General features: G+C 40.0%; 1 protein-coding gene across 3 annotated transcripts in view; it reads left to right on the forward strand.

Moving 5' to 3' along the window:
- Positions 1-24,563, forward strand: part of srrm3 (serine/arginine repetitive matrix 3) — a 98,343-nt gene that overhangs the window by 28,420 nt on the left and 45,360 nt on the right. For all 3 annotated transcript variants that reach the window (XM_028466290.1, XM_028466289.1, XM_028466291.1), the window contains one exon: positions 19,965-20,242. In XM_028466290.1, the coding sequence (XP_028322091.1) occupies positions 19,977-20,242 (266 nt within the window). In that variant the 5' untranslated portion in view covers positions 19,965-19,976. The remainder of the gene's footprint in view (positions 1-19,964; positions 20,243-24,563) is intronic.

The raw sequence follows: 24,563 nt of genomic DNA on the forward strand, positions 1-24,563 counted from the left end.
GGCTGGCAGAAGAAGATGGCAGAAGAGAGGCTGCCGTGTAATTCCACAAGTGGGAGAGAAGTAGGTTTAGTGCAAACAAGCGAGGCACACATCATGTTGTGCCGGTTTAACCTCCTTGGGATACGACTTGCTTGTACACCAATCTATTTTTAGACAGATACAAATAAGTAAATTAGCTAAAACACCCAGACTTAGATTTTATATCAATAACAGGAATCAGCTTAGTTATACTATAATGGTGGTTTGAAAACCGGATTTCTTACAAAAAGTTTTGTTAGACGCCCTGCTCTCTCTCTCTTCGTGTGCCTTTTGCCTTCTTTTTTTGTGGTAGATTTCTTTGTGTACTTTGTATGTCCTGTAGTCCAAAGCAAGCATTATTGCTCAAATGGAGATTTCCAGTTCAGTAGTAAAATTAAATGAGTGTGTAAATGTTAGCTTTAGGACCTTTTCCAAGAATGCCAAATTAGGACAGTCACCATCAAGCACCAACTCTGTACACAAACCAGTTACTAAATGTGAGGCTGAGTCGTTAGTTACAAACAAGGCCGACTTTTGGGCCAACGTTTGTTGAAACACCTATAGGTTGACAAAACACACATGAGCTGGGAAGTACTGAAGGCTTGTGCTTCGCAGCTCTGTGGAATATTCCAGCACATCTTCACCATGAGCTTGAGTCTGCAGAGGGTCCCTGTGCTGTGAAAGACATCCTGCCTGGTTCCTGTTCCAAAGACGCCACGTCCCAGCGGCTACAAGGATTACAGAACGGTTGCGTTGACCTCCCACATTATTGAAGACCCTGGAGAGACTTATCCTGGTGCAGCTCCGACCATTTATCAGACAATACCTGAACCCACTACAGTTTGCCTACCAGCCCAAGGTTGGAGTTGAGGATGCCATCATCTTCCTGCTCAACCGTGTCTACTCTCACCTGGACAAGCCGTGAGAGTCTGTGAGAGTCATGTTCTTTGACTTTTCCAGTACTTTTAACACCATCCGTCCGTCTCTACTGGGTGAGAAGTTGACAGAGATGCAGGTTGACTCCTTCATTGTGTCCTGGATTGTGGACTACTTAACTGGCAGACCACAGTATGTACGCCTGCGACACAGTGTGTCTGACAAAGTGGTCAGCAACACTGGGGCCCCTCAAAGGACTTTACTCTCTCCCTTCCTCTTCACCACCTACACTACGGACTTCAGCTACTGCACTGAGACCTGTCATCTCCAGAAGTTCTCTGATGACTCTGCAGTGGGTGGATGTATCAGGGAGGGGAACGAGGTGGAGTACAGGGCTGCTGTGGACAGCTTTGTTACGTGGAGTGAGCGGAACCAACTACAGCTCAATGTGACAAAGACTAAGGAGCTGATTGTGGACCTGAGGAGAACCAAGAGGGTTGTCAGCCCTGTCTCCATCCAGGGGGTCAGTGTGGACATTGTGGAGGAGTACAAATACCTGGGAGTGGTGATTGATAATAAACTGGACTGGGGGAAGAACACTGACTCCCTCTACAGGAAGGGCAAAAGCGCCTCTATTTTCAGAGACAGCTGTGGTCCTTCAACATCTGCAGGAAAATGCTGAGGATGTTTTATGAGTCAGTGATGGTGAGTGCGATCCTCTACGCTGTTGTTTGCTGGGGGAGCAGACTGAGGGTCGTAGATGCCAACAGACTCAACAGACTCATCCGCAAGGCCAGTGACGTTGTGGGGATTAAATTTGACTCTCTGACAGTGGTGACAGAGAGGAGGAGTCTCTCCAAAGTGAAATCCATCTTGGTCAATGAGTCCCACCCACTCCATGATGTGCTGGTCAGTCACAGAAGCCCCTTCAGCACCAGGCTGATCCAACCACGGTGCTCCACAGAACGCCACAGGAAATCATTCATCATTCTTTATCACTATAACCTCACAGCTCGATTGTTGTACATATCTAAATCATATTTGTATTATTTTTGTAAATATCTGAATCATATTGGTGTATATTTGTATATTATTATTATTATTATTATTATTATTATTAATAATATTAATATTAATATTATTATTATTATTATTATTATTATTATTATTATTAATAATCCTACTTTATTTTCTACTACTGTAATGTGTGTGTTTCTGATCCCTATTTTTAACAGTCTTTTACTTAATTAAAGGAATTCTGATTCTGTGACTGTGAAAGGATATACAGGTGTCTCTGCTTGGGGTCTTGGGTTTGGCAAGGCATATCTCCTCTGCCTCCCCGATCCCTCAATTGAAATTTTAAATACACCTATACATCACCACTGGAAGGGAATGGGTGCTGCTCTTTGCCCTCCGATTTTATACACCACATACATTCATACTTGGGCGAGTGGGTGGGCACTGGCTTAGGACTGACACGTACTGCAACTTGTTTGTCCTTGCCTGCCACTCCCCACCCATCTTCAAATTTAAATTGCATCTCATATATTTGCTCACAACATACAGTAAACCTACAGGTTATTGAAAGTGCTTCTACAATAGGGAAGGGAAAAGCACCAGCACAGTGTAGTGGGCGGATTTATCCACAAGACAATATTACCTGCAGTACTTGTATATATGTATATATCTATCCTTCATCCTTTATATTGACACTATAATAAATATTATTATAGTTATTTTTTTTTGTTGTTCTTTCCACCATCCGCCAATTTAAATTATTTGTATTGTTTTTAAACTGTACTTGGAAAATAAAACTATTATTATTCTGAAGACTGGGTCGTAAGGTGGGTACCAGCCTCTCTCTGGTAGGGGGTCACTGTGTGGAGCTGTGATCTATCTCGGTGGTGTGGATGGGCTTGGCAGTGGGTTTCCAGAGCAATGCTTTGGTGGTGCTGTTTGCTCACCTGTTGGGAGAATTCACTAACATTGCAGCGCAAATAGGTGCACGTGTAGACGTGGTTGAGACCGCCCTATTTAAGTGAACATTTTGCTTGTTCAATGTGGAGAGGTGAGTGCACAACAGCACAAAATGACTTTTGAAGTCCAATTGGAGACAGGTGGACTTCTCTGTCTGCTGCACAAACATTCAGTAATGTAGAAAACAAAATAAACAAATGAAAATGTTCATCCTCTGCACCGCAGCCATACCGGACTCCACACAGGCAGCCTCATGTTCAGCTGTTTCTCTCCCTCACACACACTTTACTCTGCATTTTCTTTCAATGGCTGTTAATATTAACTATTATTTTATTTACATTATTTTCTTATAGTTGAAAGCTTAAGTGGAGCATTTTTTTCATCTCTGCTGTGTATTGTGTCAACATTTACTGCAGCCATGATCTCTGTGTGTGAGTTTACACCTGGCTGTGGGTCGTACTATTTTCTGCGCAGAAAACAGTCACCACAAACAGTTCCAGTTTTGATGAATTGCATTGTGTCCACTGCATTAATTTATTTGCATTCCCCCCTCCCATTTTTTCGTTCCGCTTGTGAGATCCGCATATTTTACATATTCATCAGAGGGAAACGCGCTAAATGGATTGTGGGTCCTGATTCCCTTGGGTTTGTACTCTTTATTAGCATGTGGAGTGACGTTTACACACGTTTTAATACCCCTAAACCTTTAGTGAATCCGCCCCATGGATTTCTTTGTCAGTCGAACACGTGCCATTTGAAAGCGGGTGTCTGGAGACAGAATATTACTGACAGTCACCTCTACAGCAGAAGGAAATAACTGTAACAGCCACTGAACATCACGGTGAACTGAACGTTCAGAAACAAGCTTTGGATAATGTGGGGAAAGTGAAAGTTTAACTTTAATAACAGGACGGAGGCGTCATGATGCGTATATAGGACGGTGTCTGATCATGGAGGGAAATTGCTTGGGAGTGACAGCAGAAGTCATGCATCTGCTGAATATTTGTTTTTGTTTATATATAAAATAAGATTGCTGATTGTTTAACTAAAAATTAAATATCGTTAATAAATTGAAGTTTGTGGTGGCTTGTACACAGTATATAAAGTACACTAAGGTTTAAAATGTAAGATATCTGAGCAATTTTTTAATAGTAGTTAATAATAAACAGCATAAAGTTGTCAAATCATTGCGTTATGTTTGTTCAGAAGCGATTCTGCCCAGATTCTGACTCAGAGTCCGATTGACGTGATCGCTGCTGAGGCAATGGTGCACGGGTTGCGGACGGAGCGGTATATCAGTCTGGTTCCAGTAAAAAGTGACCATAAAAAGCTGTAAAAGGACTGATATGCAGTGAGGATGTGATTTCATGTGGAGATGGAAACTCATCCATTAAAACTAATCAGAATACGTGGAAATACACAGAAACCTTCGTTATCCAAAGTACAGCAGCCCGTCTTCATGGTAGTTTGGCCGGTCTCAGTTCTGCCATTTCTGTCTAAAATACTTGACTGCACAGTATTTAACCAAGTGCCCCCTTCATCGGCAGAACAACAACCTCATTGACTCCTATCAATCTTGCTTAAGGCGTGACCATTCCACTGAGACTGCACTCCTGTCAGTCAAATTATTACTGCGACTGGCCAGAGCTGCTGGTCAATCCTCTTTTCTACTGTTGTTAGACCTTTTTTCTGCCTTTGACAATGTAAACCATGAAATTCTCCTCTCCACACTCTGAACTTTGCTTCTCAGGATCTGTTCTGTTGTGCTTCAAGTCCTACCTCGCAGGTAGATCTTTTCATGGCTGAGAGAAGTGTCTGAATCACATGGCTTATCGATCAGGGGTCAGTGCTTGGTCCCTTACTATTTGTATTACACACCACCTCACTTAGTGTAGTGATCCGCTCGCATTGCTTCTCCTACTTCTGCTATGCTGACGACACTCTACACTTTTCCTGTCTTTTCCACCTTATGAAACAACGATCTCAGCTCGGATATCAGTGTGTCTGGCTGGTATATCCACATGGATGAAAGAATGCTGCCTTCAACTACATATGTCTACGACTGAGCTTATTGTCGTTTCAGCTTGTCTTCAGTTCAAACACAGATCAGTGCCTGGCTTGAATCCAATCTACTTGTGCCCATAAATTTGCGTTTTTTCACGAGGATTACTAGAAAACACCCTGGTGGAGGTCCCTCATCAATATCTAAGCTGTGGCGTGTTGTAGTGACTAACTGTGCCCTGAAGATGGCAGCAGTACACCTTTAGATGAAAGATTAGCCACTGATGCTACCCAGCAAAGGAGGAAGAAGCAGGAACGATTGAGATTATGGCGCTACGGAGTGATATAGTGACGTATCCAGCAGCTCACAGCTCCACATACTAACACAAAACATGTATGGTCATGAGTAGATTATTGATAATGTTGCGAAAAAAAAAAGAAAAGTAAATAATGTTGCGATGGTGAGATAAAACCATCAACTGACAGGGCTAAACGGGTCATCGCTGCGTGTTGGGAGGAAGAGGAAGTTGCGTGTGTGCAGACTAAAGGGAGAGAAACTTAGAGGAACTCCAAAATACTGTAAGAAATCCATTCAACGCTGACCCAGATAGCAAAATAATAATAAATTTCCCATCAAAAGCCCGGTCTCAGTGTTTTTTTTGTTTTGTTTTATATAAGGAAACAATGTTCAGATGTTAGTTGTCATTAAAGCAAAAAAAAGCTTTAAAGTCACTGACAGGGTTTTTTAGAAAAAGGCTGTTTTCTCAGCTTTTTGCTCTGAAACTGAAGATTTGTGTAAAACTTGCTCTATTCAACGGCTGATTACAAAAGAATGAAACGAGCCAGAAACAAATTACTTTTTAGAGGCTTCAATCTTTCAGAATCTGCTGTCAGATTTCAGATAGTAGAAAATATTCTGTTGGTCTTTAAAATCAGTCAAAATGCTCAAAAACAGCTGGCACTGAATACTATATCGGGATATATATTGTTAAATAAAATGTTCTCCATATCTCACAGCATTACCTGACGCAACAGGGCACACAGCTTCTGTTACAGGCCCTTGTGATTTCACACATTGACTACTGCAACTCCCTTCTGGCAGGCCTCCCTGCATGGACATTTTGAACCTCTGCAGATGATCCAGAATGCAGCAGCACTTCTGGCTTTCACTGCTAATTTGTCTTCACTGGCTTCCAGCTGCAGCTCGAATCAAATTCAAAACTCTTCTTCTGGCTTATAAAACAGTGACAAGAGCGGCTTCTGCCTACCTGGAATCTTTCATCCAGATCTACACAGACAACCTTTTCATGTTATACAGAGCACATTATCCCTCCATACCACATTTGAATAAATTCTTTCAAATTAGCCATGGCTGAATACAACCGAAAGTCCACCCAGACTCTGGCCCTCACTAATGACGGGAAGAGGTCAGAAACTTCCTTCCCTTGCCTGTTCTCTATTTTTTTTTTCTAAGGTAGACTGCCAGTTTTGCTTGTCCTGATAAAAAGTTTAAAAGTTTCCATTTTAAAAACTGTTTTAGACCACGTTTCATTAAAATCCATAAAAACATTCTTTAAAACTCCAAACAGATTGCTGAGTCGAACACACTCTGAAAAACAGTGAAAAATGGTTTCAACAGCCCCACAATAAAAACACTAATTAGACACAGAAGGATTTAAATGACACACAAAAGAGTTCACAGCTATAGCTCCATTTAAAATCCTCCTTTGCAGATCACCAGATCACTTGTTCAGAGGGCTTTTATAAAAATCCCTCCACACTGGCTTGATGTGGTCAGCCACTTTTAACCACTTTCTCCACTTAGTTTCAACTCAGCTGTTCAACACATTTTCATTTAGGGGTCTATTCTCCCGTCTGGACTTAAACGCTTTCTTGCGCGTCTGCAGTTACGCGCTTCTCTCCTATGCGTATTATCCAGTCCAGGCTGCTGACATGCCCATTGCGTGTAAGGTAGACCCAAAGCGCATATGTGTGAATGAAGGCGGGTTGAAGGAAAGGAGGCGGTGATGTCATTTTTTTTCTCGGCTGTCTAGAAATCACGGAACATGGAGTTTTCCCAACGCTTGTAAATGTCATTGAAATCTGTGAAAATGATAAAGTTCACTCTTAATTTGAAATGCCTTCATTGATAAACAATGTAACAGGTTGATTTGATCAGATTATTGCAGTTAGACTGAGTCACAGTTAAAATCTCTTTCCTTGATCATCATCATCATCACCTTCATCATCATCATTATCATCATCATCGCTTAATGCGTGACCGAGTTAGATGCACTGGAGATATGAGGGAGTTACCCGGCCGCAGAGCGTCCTGCTTTAATACAGAGGGATGTTTGTAGTGAAACAGAACTATTGGCTTCCATAATACGCAGTTTTAAATATAAATTGTTTAAAGTGACCTGAGCTGAGCCTCATTTAAATATAATATAGTGGCTCTAACTGTGACTTTACGTTGGATATAGTATGAAAATAGTTGAATCTCTGTGGCAAATGTGGACAGAAGTCAGCGTCTGTCACAGTTTGAATTAATCAGCAGCAGATGAGTGATTACAATGCTGTACAACATTTCAATACTTTACCACACACTAAAAACAACTCCTTACCTCCAACATTGTAAACGTTAAAACATTTGTCATCATACACTTTAAAATGTTAATTTGGTAGACCAGATTTAATTGTCAGACCTATTTAAGGAAATGGGGGGTCACTGTCATCAGGCACTTCCTTCTTGTTACAGTAGTTCTGCAGCATCTCCTTCTCTCCCGTCAGTCTGAGACGCAACAGTCCAAGCACTCTTTCTATGAATTGTGCAGACCAGAGACCAAGGGCAGAGGTCACTGCTGCTACAATGTTCAGTTCAGGCCCACAGTCTTTCTCAGTGAAACATTAAAAGAGACGAGAGCATGAGTGAGGCCCATTAATGATGTGTCCTGATGGGCCCCGTAGATCAGAGGCTCCTCCGGCAGCCAGTGTAGGGACATTGTGGGCTCTAGTCTTTTCCATAAAAAACAGTTTCCAGGTTTTAAAAAGGCTCTGATAAAAAGCAGTTTTCCCCTGGAATTAATAAAGGAATTCTGATTACTGAATAACAGACACAATAAAGCTCAGAGTCAGCATGGGACCATTTGATGCACTTATTTATTGAAGTGTATATTCAATGATTATTTAATGTTCTGTAAGCCTTGAGGATGTGTTTTTCATTGTATAAATGAATGACAGACTTAAGGAAGGTTTATATGTTTCTAGGACAGATTTTTATAATGCATAATAAAGGTGATTGACCTGAGTCACTACTAATACTAATTTCAGATTGTTTTTAAGTCTGGGTATAATGAGACTTAAATACGACAACAATGGTGTGCAGGGCTGCACTAATAATGTCATCCTTTCATGGCACACACCACCAGAGAAGTTTCCAGTGAATATTTTACACATTTCTGATGTGACAAAAAAAGTTCACTGATGCTGACAATGAGATATTGTGTGACAATAAATATATACAAAAGTAGTTATTTTGAGAAGAGTCATATTTATGATTAAAAGTTATGATTGCATTATATTATAAAGTTTATAATTCTCAGATTTGTAAAAAAAAATCTTGTCTTAAGACAAGTCATAGTTGATACAAATCCACAACTATTAGATACATATTCAGAATGATACACCTGTCAGTCATTAGAAAAGGTCATAATTATGAGATAAAGCCTTGATTATGTTGTGAATAACAAAATAAAACTGGAAGACTAATATATTTAGGTCACTGGCTTGTCTTCCTTTGTTTCTGTCCACAATATATATATATATATATATATATATATATATATATATATATATATATATATATATATATATATATATATATATATATATATATATATATATATATAGGGCGACCGTGGCTCAGGTGGTAGAGGGTTGTCTTCTGATCGAGAGGTTGGGGGTTCAATTCCAGTACCTGACTATGTGTCGAAGTGTCCTTGGGCAAGATTCTGAACCCTAAGTTGCTCCAAGTGGTCGACTAGCGCCTTGCATGGCAGTCCTGTCCCATTGGTGTGTGAATGTGAGAGTGATTGGGTGAATGAGCTGATATGTAAAGCGCTTTGAGACTGCTTCAGTGTGGTGATAAAGCGCTATATAAAATTTAGTCCATTTATATTTAGTTCTTTAAAATGTGTTTACTTTTAATTTTTCTGATTCATTTTTGTTACACATCATCTTGCATGTGCAGGAGATGCCATTCTAGTATATCCCTCAGGTAACGCCATCTCCTCAGCCAATTTTGACCTTTTCATCAACATTGCGGAATGCGGATGTTTTTGTGCCATATAGCATCGTGCGGTACCAAAGATATCACGTTTTGTGCACGTATCGAGTCGAGTTTTGTGTGTTTGCACCAACCGCGCCAAACTGGTGCAGGGTTTTGCTCACCTCTTCCAGTGGGACCATTGAGCCCAAGCGAGCCGTTAACTCCCCTGAGGTGCAGTTTACACCTATGCAGGACAGAAAATGGCCGCCTATGGTTTCAAACGTGCACAGAGCTAGTTTGGAATGGTTCGAGCTGGCAATATGCGTACACCCAAAATCTCTAGCTAGACTATTCTCCTCTGTTGTTCCGAATGGTGGAATGAATTACCCGACTTTGTACGATTCGCAGAGTTCCTTTCTACTTTTAGGAGACGTCTAAAGACTCAACTGGTCAGGGAACACTAACCCCCAATTTCCACTGGATGCGGCTCTGCTGCGTTACGTCACCGCCGCGTCACCGGAGCTGATAGGTTTCCACTTTAGTCTATGTATTAATTTCCACCGGGTCCGCTGCGGTGCGTGTCTGCTCCTTCCCAGCTGCGGCAGTCCGGTGCCCTCCGCCAGATATACACAGGGCTTCTATTTCTGGCGGACACCGGAGCACGACGTATCAATCAGCACAGAGCAAATGAAGCTAAACAGGAAATTAAACACGTATTCTGCAATAAAATACCGGGTTACTTTTCAAAATAAAACACTTCAGATTATATTTCAAGTAACTACATCACCAAAACGTCATAATGTGTAAAAACAAAATCACATTCACTATATTGTTTTCTCTCATACTGTAACTGCACTGTAAACTGCAGCAACTTTGATTTAGTTCATGTTTAAATGGTGCAGTTTTATCTCTTCTCTGTTGGCTGTTGCTAAAAAATGTCCAACCTTCTTGTAGTCCTTCGTTAGGAACACTGACCTGTTTATCTGTTAATTGTTGGGTTTATAACACATACCTTTCACTGTGTTCTCACGCAATTATATAATTATCGTGAGAACTTATCTGTCTCTTGACGTCACAGTTGTCCAAGCGGAGTGCACCGTGGCGCACTCAAAACGCAACCGATGGGGATTACCGGACGGCGGATAGTGGGGAAAAACTGGATTGGTGCCGTGGCGCAGCGGAGACGTATCCAGTGGAAACCCCCGGTTAGGCACTTGATCTGACCCTTCTCCGTTGTCCTTAGGAGTAGATTGAGTCAGATGATCTAACCCAACTCTTAGTGAATATTTAGCACTCACAATGTTGAGTGTTGTTGAATGTTGAATGACATTGTTGATATTGATGCTGAATTGTTACTTGTGGTTATTTGTGGTTAGATTGTTATCCTAGTATCCTAGTTATCGTAGCAGCACCTGCGGCCAAGCAAACTTGAAGCACTTTTCCTCTAGTCTAAATTCTTGCTTGTGTTGTACGTTGCTTTGGAAAAAAGCGTCTTCTAAATGAAATTGTAGCATTGGTAGGCTTGAATGAAAATAGGGTTCTGGTGTGACTGGTTTTTGCGCTTGCTAGGTCAATGGTCACCTGTTTTCAATCATGACTTGATTTTCTAATAGTCTATTTTAGTGGCTAACTGTCACTAAAATATAACTGAATAGTGTAATAAAATGATTCATTTAACTCCACAAAAGTTCACACTGGCTTTTACAGTTTAATTTTGTCCTTTCCTCTTTCATGCTCAGAAATTAAAGCTTCCTCTTCCAATCTGTGTGAATAGAAAAACAGTCTTAAGACAAACAGTAGATTAGAGCAGGATGCCCTCCAAAAATTAGAAAAATGCAAATTTTTCACACTATCAGCAATGTCCGCAGGCATGTAAACATGTTATACACTCATTAGCCCACCAGCACTTTGGCCTACTCCAAAGAAAAAAACACTCAAGGAGGCATTGGAGAATTAGTGCATTAATACTTGGTTGAGTGCATTGTCATTTGATGTAGGAATATCTGATGCTGCAGCAATTTTTCTACCTGAGGAGATGTGAAATCAGTTTGTTTCATGCTATCTCCTTTTTTTTGCTGTGACGCAGGCATTTCATGGAAGGAAAAGCAGCATAGTTAATGGTTAAAACACAGCTATGGCCTAAGCAATTTCCTTTACTCCGGACTTGCCTGTCTGCTCTTAATGTACAACTGGATTGTATGTGACCGTCTCTGTTAGATATCAAGGCTTAAGAGCACCAGAACAGAACTTTTCTCAGTGATCCTGATTTATTATTTACCATGAGGACAACCTTGAAAAGTGTACTACATCAGCCTGTCATTGCCCGATCTCGTTAGATCTCGGAAGCTAAGTACGTCTGGGCCTGTTTAGTAGTTGCATGGGAAATCACTGAGAATTCCAGGTGCCACAGTGGGGGACAGTCACTCCAGTGGTATGTCATTGTGTCCTTGGACAAGACATTTTATCCACATTGCCTAGTATGAATGTAGTGTGTGAGTGTTGGTGGTTCCCTTAATTCTGTAAAGCGCTTTAAGTGTATATGATAAAGCGCTATATAAACACCAATTAATTGTTATTATGTTTATTTTTCTCTCATCTGCTGCCCCTTCATTTGACATTTCCTCATTCATGCACATGGGAACAAATTCTTATAGAAATTGTATGTAAGTTTTTTTAACCCCAATCAAAGCGGAATGTTTCCCAGTGTACCCATAATACTGATACACTGACTACAAAGGGAGAACAGAAGGAGAAGTCTTTGTGCCTTTTGCACGTTAATTTTAGTTTAGAAAACGCACCGGATGGTAAATGGACTTGATTTTATATAGCGCTTTATCCCCACACTGAAGCAGTCTCAAAGCGCTTTACATATCAGCTCATTCACCCAATCACTCTCACATTCACACACCAATGGGACAGGACTGCCATGCAAGGCGCTAGTTGACCACTGGGAGCAACTTAGGGTTCAGTGTCTTGCCCAAGGACACTTCGACACATAGTCAGGTACTGGGATCGAACCCCCAACCTCTCGATCAGAAGACGACCCACTGCCACCTGAGCCACGATGGAAAACAAAAGCCCAGTTGTGTGGAAATTGTGCAAGAAAGAGTTTGCGGAATCACCGGAGCGCTTCCTCCTCCAGCGGAGCTTTTCAACCGAAATGCTAAACATGTTGCAGCTAGAACCTCAATGCTACTCTTTCTCTCAATGAAGGCGGACACTTTTTTGTCTGTTCCCTCTCCCTCTTTTTTCTGCCCGTGCTGCTTGCTTTGTCTTGTGCTGTCTTTTTATTTCAGTTTTCAGAAACATGCAAGTACAGCTTGATTGGATGATTATGCATTCAAATGTTAGCGTTGCACTCATAATACCCAGATACGAAAACTAGTAAAAAATAAATAAAAATCAAATATAAAAAAAAAACAATATATATATGTTTACATATAAATATACATACGCATACACACATAAAAGGCATGAATGAATAATATAAGAAATTAAAAAGAAAAAAGGGGGGAGTGAATAACAAACTGTTTAATATTTATTGTTATTAAAGCAGTCTATACAAGGTTGTCAGATTAAATTGAAAATGTTTATCTTTTCTCTCAATTGAAATTTTATTTTCTCCACTTGTAAAAAGATGGAAAAGATGGGAATGTGGTCTGAACAAAATTTGGAATCTGCAAGTATTTTTAAAAAATGTTGTTTGTGTAAATTACATTTTTCTTTTAAGCGGTTAAATGAGGGAATTTTTTTATTCACAAACACATCCTTTACAGAATGTATTCATTTAAGGTACCATTGATGAAATGGTGATCCTGACAAAGATGGGATGAATGTGTGATCATTAGTAATAGGGATGAGTGAGGAAGCTTCCTTCCATTCAAAGTGTTTACTGATATGTGCCCAATTTTTTACAGAATGGGAAACCACTGAATTACCAGTTTTCATTGTTATTGGCAAAGCAGGGTATAATATTGCCTTTAACGAGGAGGGAAGACTGATCTGATTTTCCATCCTTGCCGAAACAGTGGCCCCCGTATCATTCCACAGTGACATAGCACGGATATTAAAAGGCTAGTAGTAAAGCCAAAAACAAGGCAACCCCATACCACCTTGTGGTTTTGGTCTTTGTTGGAAGGCTTTTTTAAATCTTGGATTTTTTCTATTCCAAATGAAGTTGGAGTATTAAAGCAGAGCGTCCTGCTTTAATACAGAGGGATGTTTGCAGTGAAACAGAACTATTGGCTTCCATAATACGCAGTTTTAAATATAAATTATTTAACCTGAAATACGTGTGGGAACAGTTTCTGGTCAATCCTTATCCTCATATGACAGTTTGTTTCACTCTGTAGTGGATCAAACTGACTTTTCGTTGGACATAGTATGAAAATAGTTGAATCACTGTGACCAATATAGAAGTCTGCGTCTGTCAGGGTTTTAGTTCGTCACGCAGCAGTAGCTGAGTGATCACAGCTGGTGCTGCACGACGCACAAGTCCGTGTGGCTTCAAATGTAACTAAGTCCATATTTCTAGTGCAATATAACGTTTCACCTTATTGGAGCGGTGCACTTATTCCAGGGTTAGAAGCGCATAGGAGGAAAAAGGACTCCCACATTTCAGGGCTGCTCCACCCAGAGTGCGTAACTGGGATGAAGGTGCACAGTGACTGACTTAAGTACAGGGGAAGAATAGCGCGCAGCCTAAAACAGCGGACTTTTTGGACTTACGCACATGGGAGATTAGAGGCCAAAATTGGCAAGTTTGTCCATTTTTCAAGGTTCTTTATTGTTTGATCATGTAATTTTGAAAAGTTTTGCTTTTAAAGTCCCAAATATTCCTTTGTAATATTTATTTCAAGATATTTAAACTGGAACGGAAAGGTCATCAATGTATTAATACCTTTTTCAGCCCTTAAGTTTATTGGAAATAATATGCTTTTTGCTAAATTTAATTTATAACCAGATACTATGCCAAATTCCCCCAATATTTTCATTATTGCTGGAACTGATTTATATGGGTTTGAAATATATAATAACATGTCATCTGCATATAATGATACTTTGTGTTCAGTTCCTCCCCGTGTGATCCCCTGTTGTTCGCAGTAGGATGGCCAAGGGTTCAATAACGAGTGCAAAAAGCATTGGTGATAATGGGCGTCCCTGCCTCATAGAGCGACTTAAAGAGAAATTTGCCAAAGAAACAAATTTATAATTTAGACAGAGTCAAAAATAATTAGTCCTATTTGACCCTGTTGAAAGCACAATATCAGAATGTGAAGATTCTGTGTCTTTTGTATGGATAATATTTAATAACCTTTGAATATTGAAGAACAGTTGTCTGTCTTTTATAAACCCTGTTTGGTCTTGAGACACCAGTGTTGAAAGGATTCTTTCCAATGTCAACATTTTGGCAAGTATATTTACATCGAAGACTCACTGGTCTATAGCTGCCAGGATCCAGTGGGTCTTTATCTTTTTTATGAATTAAAGAAATGGTTACTTGGTAAAAAGTTGGTGGCAATTGGTCTTTGATCAGTGCTTCATTGAATACCTGTAACAGAATAGGGGATATCTGTGGTTTAAATCTTTTATAAAATTCTGATGTGTAGCCATCTGAGCTTTGCCTTTTTTGAATGTCTATTTCTATCTCTTCCTGTTTTTTTTTAAATTGGTTTTTTATGCTCATTATCAATTGCTGGAACATCAATTTTTCTAAAGAAATTATCAAATAAATTTGGGTCATACCTTGAGTCTTTTGAATATAATTTTTGGTAGAAAGTTTTGAAAACAATATTTATCTCTTTTGGGTCAATTGTGGTTTGTCCTGAGTCTGTACATATTTCTGTTATCAGTCTAGATGAAACTTGCTCTCTGATTTGATGAGCCAACATCTTTGCAGTTTTTTCTCTTTGTTCATAGTGTCTGCATTTACCTTGAGCTAAAACTTTTTTGTAGTTTTTGTTTTATAAATTAGATTAAGTTTTGTTTGCAGAGAAAGTTTATTTTTGTGTAAATCTAACAAGAGTGAATTTGAATGTTGACTATTTCTGCTATTTCATCCATTATTTTAGTTTCCCTTTCTCTTTCTTTCCTTTTAATAAGACTGCTCCATGAAATTATTTGTCCTCAAATATAAGCTTTCAATGCTTCGCACAGTTGCCCTTGTGAATTGTTGGTATATAAAAATAAATATATTTGTTTCTTAATTTCTTGAACAGTTTTGTTATCTGATAACAAACTATTATCAAAGTTCCACTTCCTTGAAGTGCATTTATTACTGATTGCTAGTTGTAAGGCTACTGGGCTGTGGTCAGACAATACCATAGTTTCATATTTGCAATGTTTAAGTAGAGGTAGAAGTTTGCAGTCAATCAAAATAAATCTATCCTGGAGCATGAATGATAAACAGGTGAAAATGAAGAATACTGTCTGGTGTTGGGGATTATAAAGTTCTTCATGGGTCAGTTATTTTATATATTTTTATAAATTTATGAATAGTTCTTGCTCATTAGGTTAGATTTGTTGGTCTGTGTGATGACTTATCCAAATTTGTACAGTGTTGTGCTAGTTACTGAAAAAAGCATTGACTCGCCATGATTGGCGCACGTGATGTAAACAGAAACACGCTGACAATGCTTCTTCTTCTACTGTTTTACCGTGTTTGGTATGGCATCCCGCAAAAATATGTAGCGCCACTGTAAACAGGAAGTACACTGCAGCTAGCAAAGTAATGGACAAACGCACCATATTGTAACGGTAACGGCATTATTTCTTTAGAAATATATTGCATTACAGTATTAGTGACTGTCAAAAGTGACGTTGGGGCAGTAATGCGTTACTTGTAACCCAACACTGGATTTGTATCCATTACAAGATCAAAATCCCCCTCTACAATTCGCTGATGCGAATATAAATTTGGTATATTTGAGAATATTGAAAACATGAATTGTTCATCATAAAAATTGGGAGCATAAATATGCACTAATGTTATTAAGTTACCATATAGCCTTCCTGACACCATGATATAACGTCCTTTCGGGTCTGCAATCACTTTTGATACTGTGAAAGGTGATGTTTTATTTATTAGGATTGCAGTGCCTCTGCTAAAACAAAACAACAGAACCAACAAAAAAAACAAAACAACAAACAAACAAAACACTCTTCTTTAACCATTCAAGGTTTATAAACAAGAAAAAACCAAAGTAAATGAACATTTTAACACTAAACACTTTGATGAACTTTAAGAGGAAACTAAGTTTCATGTGATTTTATATATTTTTTAACTTCTAGTTATTAACATCCCACTTGCTCAACATCAGTAAAAAAAGTAAATAAATAAACAACCAAAATCAACTCCTATCCCTCATTCCCACACAAAACAGTGAGCTGCCTTTATTTTTGAACCAGTCTAAGGTAAATTAATATTATATGGATTCGAGGGAAACAAAAAAACAAAATACCATGTTATTAAAGGATAGGATCACTTTACCAGTCTGATGTATATATGTATCAGTGTTTCGAACAGCATCAGTCAAACTCTTTTGCATTTATTACCGCATAGCTACATGTCACTCGGGTTCTTACCAGGAATTTTTCACAGCATAGGGGGAATGCGGGGTCCTCAGGTAAAAACAGATGCATTCGAGCAAATCGCCTATATAAAATAGACAGTGCGGCTGATGTATGTGTTTCTCAGAGTTAAAACAACACAGGCACGCCTGGAAGTCCAAGTGTACAACAATTATTATGATTAAAATTGGAAAAAAACAACAGAAAAGCCTTCTACGAAACACACCGTAGGGAGCAACATCACTCCAGAGAAGAAAGAGAACAAAAATACACCGTAGGAGGCCCTTACGCTCAACAGTGCTGGCGAGAACCCTGCTTTGATACTATTAATTGTATGATTGTGATGGTGCAGTTATGCAGATGTGCCATCATTAACACCAACAATGCCAGGGAAACCTGCTATGCCCGTGAATGCCCGTTTGTTGGCCAATTTATGACCCGCTGCTCCTTTTCAGTGAAGAAATCAAGCAACAATTTGAGGTTGCAAACGTGCTGTAATAGTTTGACTGAGCTCTCTCCTGACAGGGTGTTGTGAAAAACAAAAGAAAAAAAATGTTAAGACTAAAGTCATCACTGCTACACTGTTGCATTTTAGGGCTCTATAAAATACATTTTATTTTTCCTCAAATTATGTGTTTTCCACATTATTTTTTTAAAATTCAGTTTTTTAGAAATATTTATCAATTTTTTCAGAAAATATTAGTTTTTAACTTCTATGAGGAAACAAAAAAGCTTTAATTGTCCAATCACTTTTAGTCCCTTTTAAAACAGGGTAGCGCATGTTAAGAAGCTGAAACTCGTAAACACTTCATTCAATCTGAATGTGGATACCCTCAAATGAAAGCTGAGACTGCACTTTATGTCCATGTCCATTAAATAACTATAATTGGAATATGTTTCATTTAATGAATAAAAAGAAAATAATTGTGTCAGTGTCCAATTATATATGGACCCAACTGTATGAGAGCAGCATTAATGTCACCCAATTTCCTCTCAGGGATCAATTGTTTTCTGAATCTGAGCAGGTTTATTGATTAAGTTTTGATCGACTTGATTTAGATTAACTTAATTTAAACTATCCTGATGACATCATTGCAGACCATAATAATTAAACAAAAATCAAGTGGACACATGAATCATCAGTTACTCCACCACTAGGGGCCAGAATATTTTACAGTACTAGAAGCTATCATTAGCCTGCGATGTTTAAGACTCTACAATCCCTGGCATCGGTGGTCTTGTCCACAACAACAGAAGTTTTTCCCCAGATCCTCTGTAGCACTGATGAGATGTTGCTCAAACGCTCTGAGCAGGTGAAGCTAATGAAGGCTGCAGCCCACAGCTTATTCCGTTTTCATTGGACGATTTCGTGATTCCGTCCACAGTTCCGTTAACGTGGAAATTATAGGGCCCTACTAATTGTGTGTGTTTGTATTGGAGAGAGGGTGATGAATGTGTCAGTAATGGTTTGTGAGAATGTTTGCAAATTGTTGCTGCTCAGGTCAGGCAGAAACTGCAGCCTGTCCAGAGAGCTTTGCATCAAATCACAAACAGCACTCCTCTCAGCTACTCGCTTCCTATAGGTGCAGACCTCAGACCAGTTGTTGCTTACACAAATCCTTGAAACGTTTTTGTTGTAAAGGATATCCAGGTTGTGATATGTTTACTAAGGATGTGAAGATGTATCTAGATACAAACGTGTGCGACGCAAGTGCATCGATTCATTCAGTTTACATCTATGCAATTGACGGGTGAAATCGTGATGCATCGTTCACTGCACGCTTGCATCGGTAAAATCCATCTTTGCATCAATTTTTTCATCCATTCATCCTTTTTCTGACTCTATTGTTCCTGTTTTCATTATATCTCTGTGTTTCCGAGGCACATTGAATGCACCATCACTGCTTCGCGTTTTGTTTTGAACACAGACTGAAGCTGGGAAGCACTTTTGTATGGTAACAAAGTTACAATAACATGGAGGTCCACGAGAGATTTATAACGTGTCTAAAAACTTCAAATCAAGCACAGAAAGATGGCAAACTTGACATGACACAGGTCGTTTGTAAAGAATGCCATGCTGTTACCTCTTACACTGGCAGTACGACAAACTTAGGAGCTCACTCGTATCAATACAGCCGCCGCTGCTCCCCCTAACTCGGATTCCTCAGAGGAAGATTGTAAACAGAGCTCCAGCAAAACTGGTGAGAAAAGTATCTCAAATGACTTTGGCCAAGGTGGTGCTCTGGCAGCAACCACCCGTGCTAAAGCTATAACTGTGGTTAAGAACGCTGGGCTTGTAATCGGAAGGTTGGCGTTCTAATCTCACTCGGGCCATCGCTGTGGGATATTGAGCAAGTCACTTAACCCCAACTGCTCCCCAGGTGCCGCAATATGGCAGTGCCAAACTTAATTCACGTGGTTCTAATCAGTAGAATAGAAAATGTAGATATAACTTACTACAATTTCAATGTTAATAAATACAAACCATGTGACAAATTGCTCCCTGTAACAAATGAGGAGTTCCTGCCATTTGGATCAGTTAAAGGTGCAATCCACAACTCTCAGATCCCTCCCTCCCCGCTGCTCTCCTGCCCTGCCTCCAAACGTTCCAAAGTCCCTCCCTCAGAGGAGCTAACAAGCTAACGTTTGTCCAACAGCAACATCACAGTCATATAACATGCTCTGTTAAAAGCATATTACTGCAGTGCTTCTCTCTCTCTACGTGCACAAACCTCAGCAGCAGCAGCAACAACTCAGTGTCACTTACAGCAGCCACACGGAGGCTGCTGCACGCATATGAACACATGACCACAGATTTCTAGTGTAACAATTACAAATCAAACATAATGTAAATCAAGCAGAAGTAATTACCCTTCAAGCAGAAAAGTCACCAATTCCACCTTCTACTCCTCCAGACCATACACTGTAAAAAAGATGGTGCTCTAGCTCCGGGAAAGGTGCGGGGCCTGTGAGCAACAGCTGTCAGACAGCCCATCAAACGCAATCCTGGCTCTGATTGGTTATTTTTTCTCGGTCGCGGTGCATTCTGATAATCTGCCAAAGGCAGCAGGAGCAGCAGGGGTGACTCAATGAGTCTGTTTTTTTCACACAAACTACTAGTTTGATGTAAAACTGTCTTTATGTAGTGACAGCTTTAGTAAATATGACAAAAAGTCACTTTTATAAGAGTTGCAGACTGCTCCTTTAAAAGAGTTTCCCTACTCTAATCTTCTCTCTCCATCGTATCTGTTTGCAGACTCAAGCAATCATGTATGATGCAGCAAAGGTGCCATCTCCCAAAGACAGTGCAAATGGAGTGGCTCAGCACGTGGTACCTGGGACAGAAGCAGAAGGATCAACAACAGTGCTGCAAGCTAAAACTGAGGAGGGCCAGACAGGCACAGAGGAGAAGGAGGAGCTCAAAGCAGAGCCTGTCCTGGTAAAGAAACCACATAGAGAAATCCTGGATCATGAGAGAAAGAGGAGGGTTGAACTCAAATGCATGGAGCTCCAGGAAATGATGGAAGAGCAGGGGTGAGTAAAAAAACAAAAAAGAGCTTATTACTCTTATATCTCTTATTTAGAGATTGCACAATAGTTTTTGTTATATCTATCTATCTATCTATTTATAAACACAAGGAATCTCTGTCTGTGTGTCAGTCTTTCTGTCTGTGGCTCAAATATATCTGCGGTTCGTGGACAGACAGAGCTGAGACTTTCAACATGGCTGCTGCTTGGTTCAGTGGTGTGCGACATTGGATTTGATTGGACACCCCACTTCCTGAGTAGACGGACTCAGTGGTGATGTCATCTGTCCTAGCTCCACAGTGATGATGTTATCATTTATAACATTTAAGAACTGATGACAGTTATAAATGACAGCAGACAAATTCATCAACTCTAAACAAAGCATAATTTTCATTTGCCAATCCTGAATCCTGCAGTTTTTTTTCTTTTGCAGTCCAATTTCATATTCACCTGTCTGTGGATGTTAACATGCTGAAAGCCAATCGTACAAAGAAAGAACGTCAGGCAATGCGCCATGCACGTGGTGCTGAGTCAGCTGAATCACATGATGCCTGCCGGGCCAGCAATGCCGCACTCCAGTCAAGGCTTCAAGATGCTGAAATGAAGTGCGAGCAGCGCGCTAGATGCATGACCATGAGGGGAGGAGACAAGACATGCTGGTCAACATTTACAGTCCAACGTGGCTTTGCGATCATGTTATTTTAAGCCCAACTAAGTCTGAAGTCATAGTAAATAAGTACATGACCAAGATATTTCCAGGAGAAGAACATGTTGCACTGCAGATTTTGAAAGTCACCATATGTACCCAACTGAGTTTTTAAATTCACTCTGCCCATCCGGAATGCTTCCTCATCGCATAACTTTAAAGGTGGGAATGCTGATCATGCTACTGCGAAACTTTGACTGACAAAATGGACATTGCAATGGCTCAAGATACATCATAGAACAAATACTGCCACAGTATATGGTGTATGCCAGGTGCACTCTCTTAATTCCATGAATCACCACCATCTGACTACATCTTTCCATTCACTTTGCGACGGAAACAATTTCCAATGAGACCCTGCTTTGCCATGACTGCAAACAAGTCACAGCGTCAGTCTTTACAATGCGTTGGTGTTTTCTGCACAAGAGAGTTCTTCAGCCATGGACAATTCTACATTGCTGCCAACAGAGTTGGCAGATCAAACATCATACTTCACATACTTGCTCTAGATGAAAAAACAAAGAAAAAACATTATTATCCAAGCATAATAATGGTTGAAATTCATGGAATGTCTGAAAATATTTGGCTGTCTGAATAAACTTGAAATTTGCATGTTGAAGGTTGGTAGTTTGAGTATAAAAAAAATCCATTGTAAAAGGAGGAATTTGCATGCTGCTGTCAGGTTAAATTCACAATCTTAGGGCATTTTCCTCACACACAGAGACACATTCTACACATCATATAGTAACTATAGCAACACAGACAATAGTAACAGGCGAACTCGAGGCTATCTGACATTGTTATTGTCAAGCGCTGCGCAATGGTCATGTATTAGTATGGGAAAAAAATAACTTTCACACTGATTCCTTAAGACATTTTACTGACATCACATTTGTCATTTACAGAAAAAATTGCTAATCTGGAAGAGACGGAGGAATGTGATTGAATTTGAAAACCCTCCAAAACGTTGCTATTTCAGAGGATTTTGCAGTGGTTTTAGGGCTTTTTTGGGGAGTTAAAATACTTTGCAACATCAGGTTATCATGTCTCTACTTGGGTGATTTTTTATCAGGTAGAACTGGATTAGACATCATTTCTAGTCATGCTTATTTTGCTCCGTCCTTCCTTGAGTGGGAATGCTGCAGTCACAGTGCTGCCTGATAAGGACTGCAGGATACTTACAAAACTGCAGCAGAGTTACATTGCTGAGATAGAAAGTGCTCTTAGGAACAAAGAAAGGGGTCAAGAAGAGGGAGTGCACTGTTGCTATCTGTTCAAGGGCCACTCGTGTCTTAGGCAGAAGGCAGAACTTCCAGCTTGATGTCATGGCAGCCAGATGCTTGTGTAATTATGACAACGAAAAGGAGAGCACAAACCCACACTTAGCAGCTCCATTCCAACGATGGCACACGACAAATGTGTGACGACTATTCTGTTGGAGTGTTAAAGCACAGAATGGACTCAACTCATATTTTTATTCTTAAAATATTAAAATATTTAATTTAATTTGCTAGCTTGGCTCAACACACCCCTGCTCATACAATTTCTATTGTCCCTCTTCTGGTGTGGCAGCCTGTGTGCATGGATTAAGCCAGGGATAGATTGGGCATCTGATTTCCTGATTTCAAAATGGCCATTAAACATCCCAAACTTGTACAAAACATGCTAAATAGGGTTATAGAGACAAATACAGTTACTGTATTTTTCGGGATATCGAGTGCACTGCTGTATTAGCCACTTTCAAGAATTTTGCTATTTTCCAAGAAAAATCCACGTAAAGGTCGCTCCATATGCCGCACTCTATTGGCTGATGAGGGTGCCCTTCAAACGACTCAATCAGAACGCGCAAGTAAGCGGGTTGCTATACTCCGGCTTGTGTTAAGGGAGATTTCAGTGTATTCTGATGAATTGCAACTGATGAGTTTCCATCAACACACAAAGTCACCTCCTCACTGCCCCACATCTGCATATCAGTCCATTTACAGCTTTTTAAGGTCAGTTTTTTACTAGTGATGCACCTAAAATTTGGTCACCAAAAGTTTTGTGCTGAAAATCACTCAAAAGTGCATTTTGGCTGAAATACTTTTCACACCAAAACACGATGTTGTAAAGACGTGAGCAAACACTGGGCGCTTGTCTAGAAAATGGGCCAACTTGTCCACAGACTTGTGGAGTGGCTGTATTTCAATACATCTGAGCACTAAATCGTCTTCTAAGCAGAGGTTGAGAGTCGGAGCATGTAAAGCCTGATACAAATATATTCTACTGCGTCAGGTCTGTCTGAAGGAGCATGAAGCATGATCTGTCCGCATTGCTCTTCAACAACTAATGGTGGAGAAATCCAAAAAACGTTTGGACGCCACTTCAACTGGATAAACTTTTGTGTTCCATCCTCATTGTTGAGCTTGTGCTGCCAGTTCTGACTAGCGCAATTTCTTGCATTCATAGGCATCTTCAGCTCACTTCTCCCATTGGACTGTAAGTCTTATGATGTAAACAGACTTCAGTGAGGGGGGGCAGAATACCAACCCTTGCCTTAGGGTGGTGCTCGCTATCTCAGGTGGAACAATCAGTTGCTGGCCAATATTGATCATCATCGTCCAATTTCTGGTTTGCTAGGCACATTGCTGGGCTTTTCCTGTCTCTCTCGGATAAATGATGTTGCATTGAAGGACTTGATTGCTTTTAGGCTAAGGAGTTATCTGTAATCCTCTTGCTCTCAGTTGCTGCTGCCAGACTCTTAAGACCTGGTTGTGCCTCCTGGTGAGAGATGCTGGAGCTGGACAAAGAGCACAGGGAGGTCCTCACCATGCCATTGGTGGAGGTTTTTTGGAGATGGGAGCACAATCATAGGTGACTCTAATGATGAAGCTGATTTTGCTTGCTTCCATTTCCCAGAACTCCTTCCAGCTGAGCTTTCTCCTCTCCAGGTCTTCCCATCTTGTCCATTGACCCTGCTTGGCAAGAGAGACAGCCTTTGCACTTCTTTCAGCTTCCTCCTGATGGCGCATCTCCTCGACCACTATTTCCCTCTGTAGGGGGAATTGCTTTGACAAGGAGTAATAAGAAATATAATATTAATTAGTATTAATATTAGATTATTTTTTGTTCAGAAGTGCCACTTAAGATAGAGTTTAAAGTGTCTTAAGTCACTTAGTTGGTTATAAATAACTTGTCATCCAGGGTTGTGAACTCTTGTCAAGACTATCTACTCTCCATAACAAACCATGTTCTATTGTGTTATTAATCACAGACAAATTTAAAAGGTATAAACATTTATTAATCAAATGAGTTAAAAACCTACTTTACACAATACTACGAAAAGAGCGCTATGCTCCTTAAACTATGGATTAATTTATATACAAAAGAAAAGTAGCATGATTTCTGTTCGACGGAGGCCTTCTGGACAAGAGTCTGCTTCAATTCTGCTGCTGCTGCTGCTGTTTGTGTGTGTGTGTGTGTTTGCTGTTGTGACGCGTGGCCTTGTCTTCTTGCACAGTTCCGCATTCACTTTGGTTGGCAGTCTCAAAAACACTAAGTCGAAGCCTATTGGCTGGGCGCACTCGGTTATGGTTTCCATTTGTATAGGGGTCTATAGGATGAAGGAGGGACTTATATACA

The sequence above is a fragment of the Gouania willdenowi genome, chromosome 14, assembly GCF_900634775.1.
Source record: "Gouania willdenowi chromosome 14, fGouWil2.1, whole genome shotgun sequence".
NCBI classification, from domain to species: domain Eukaryota; kingdom Metazoa; phylum Chordata; class Actinopteri; order Blenniiformes; family Gobiesocidae; genus Gouania; species Gouania willdenowi.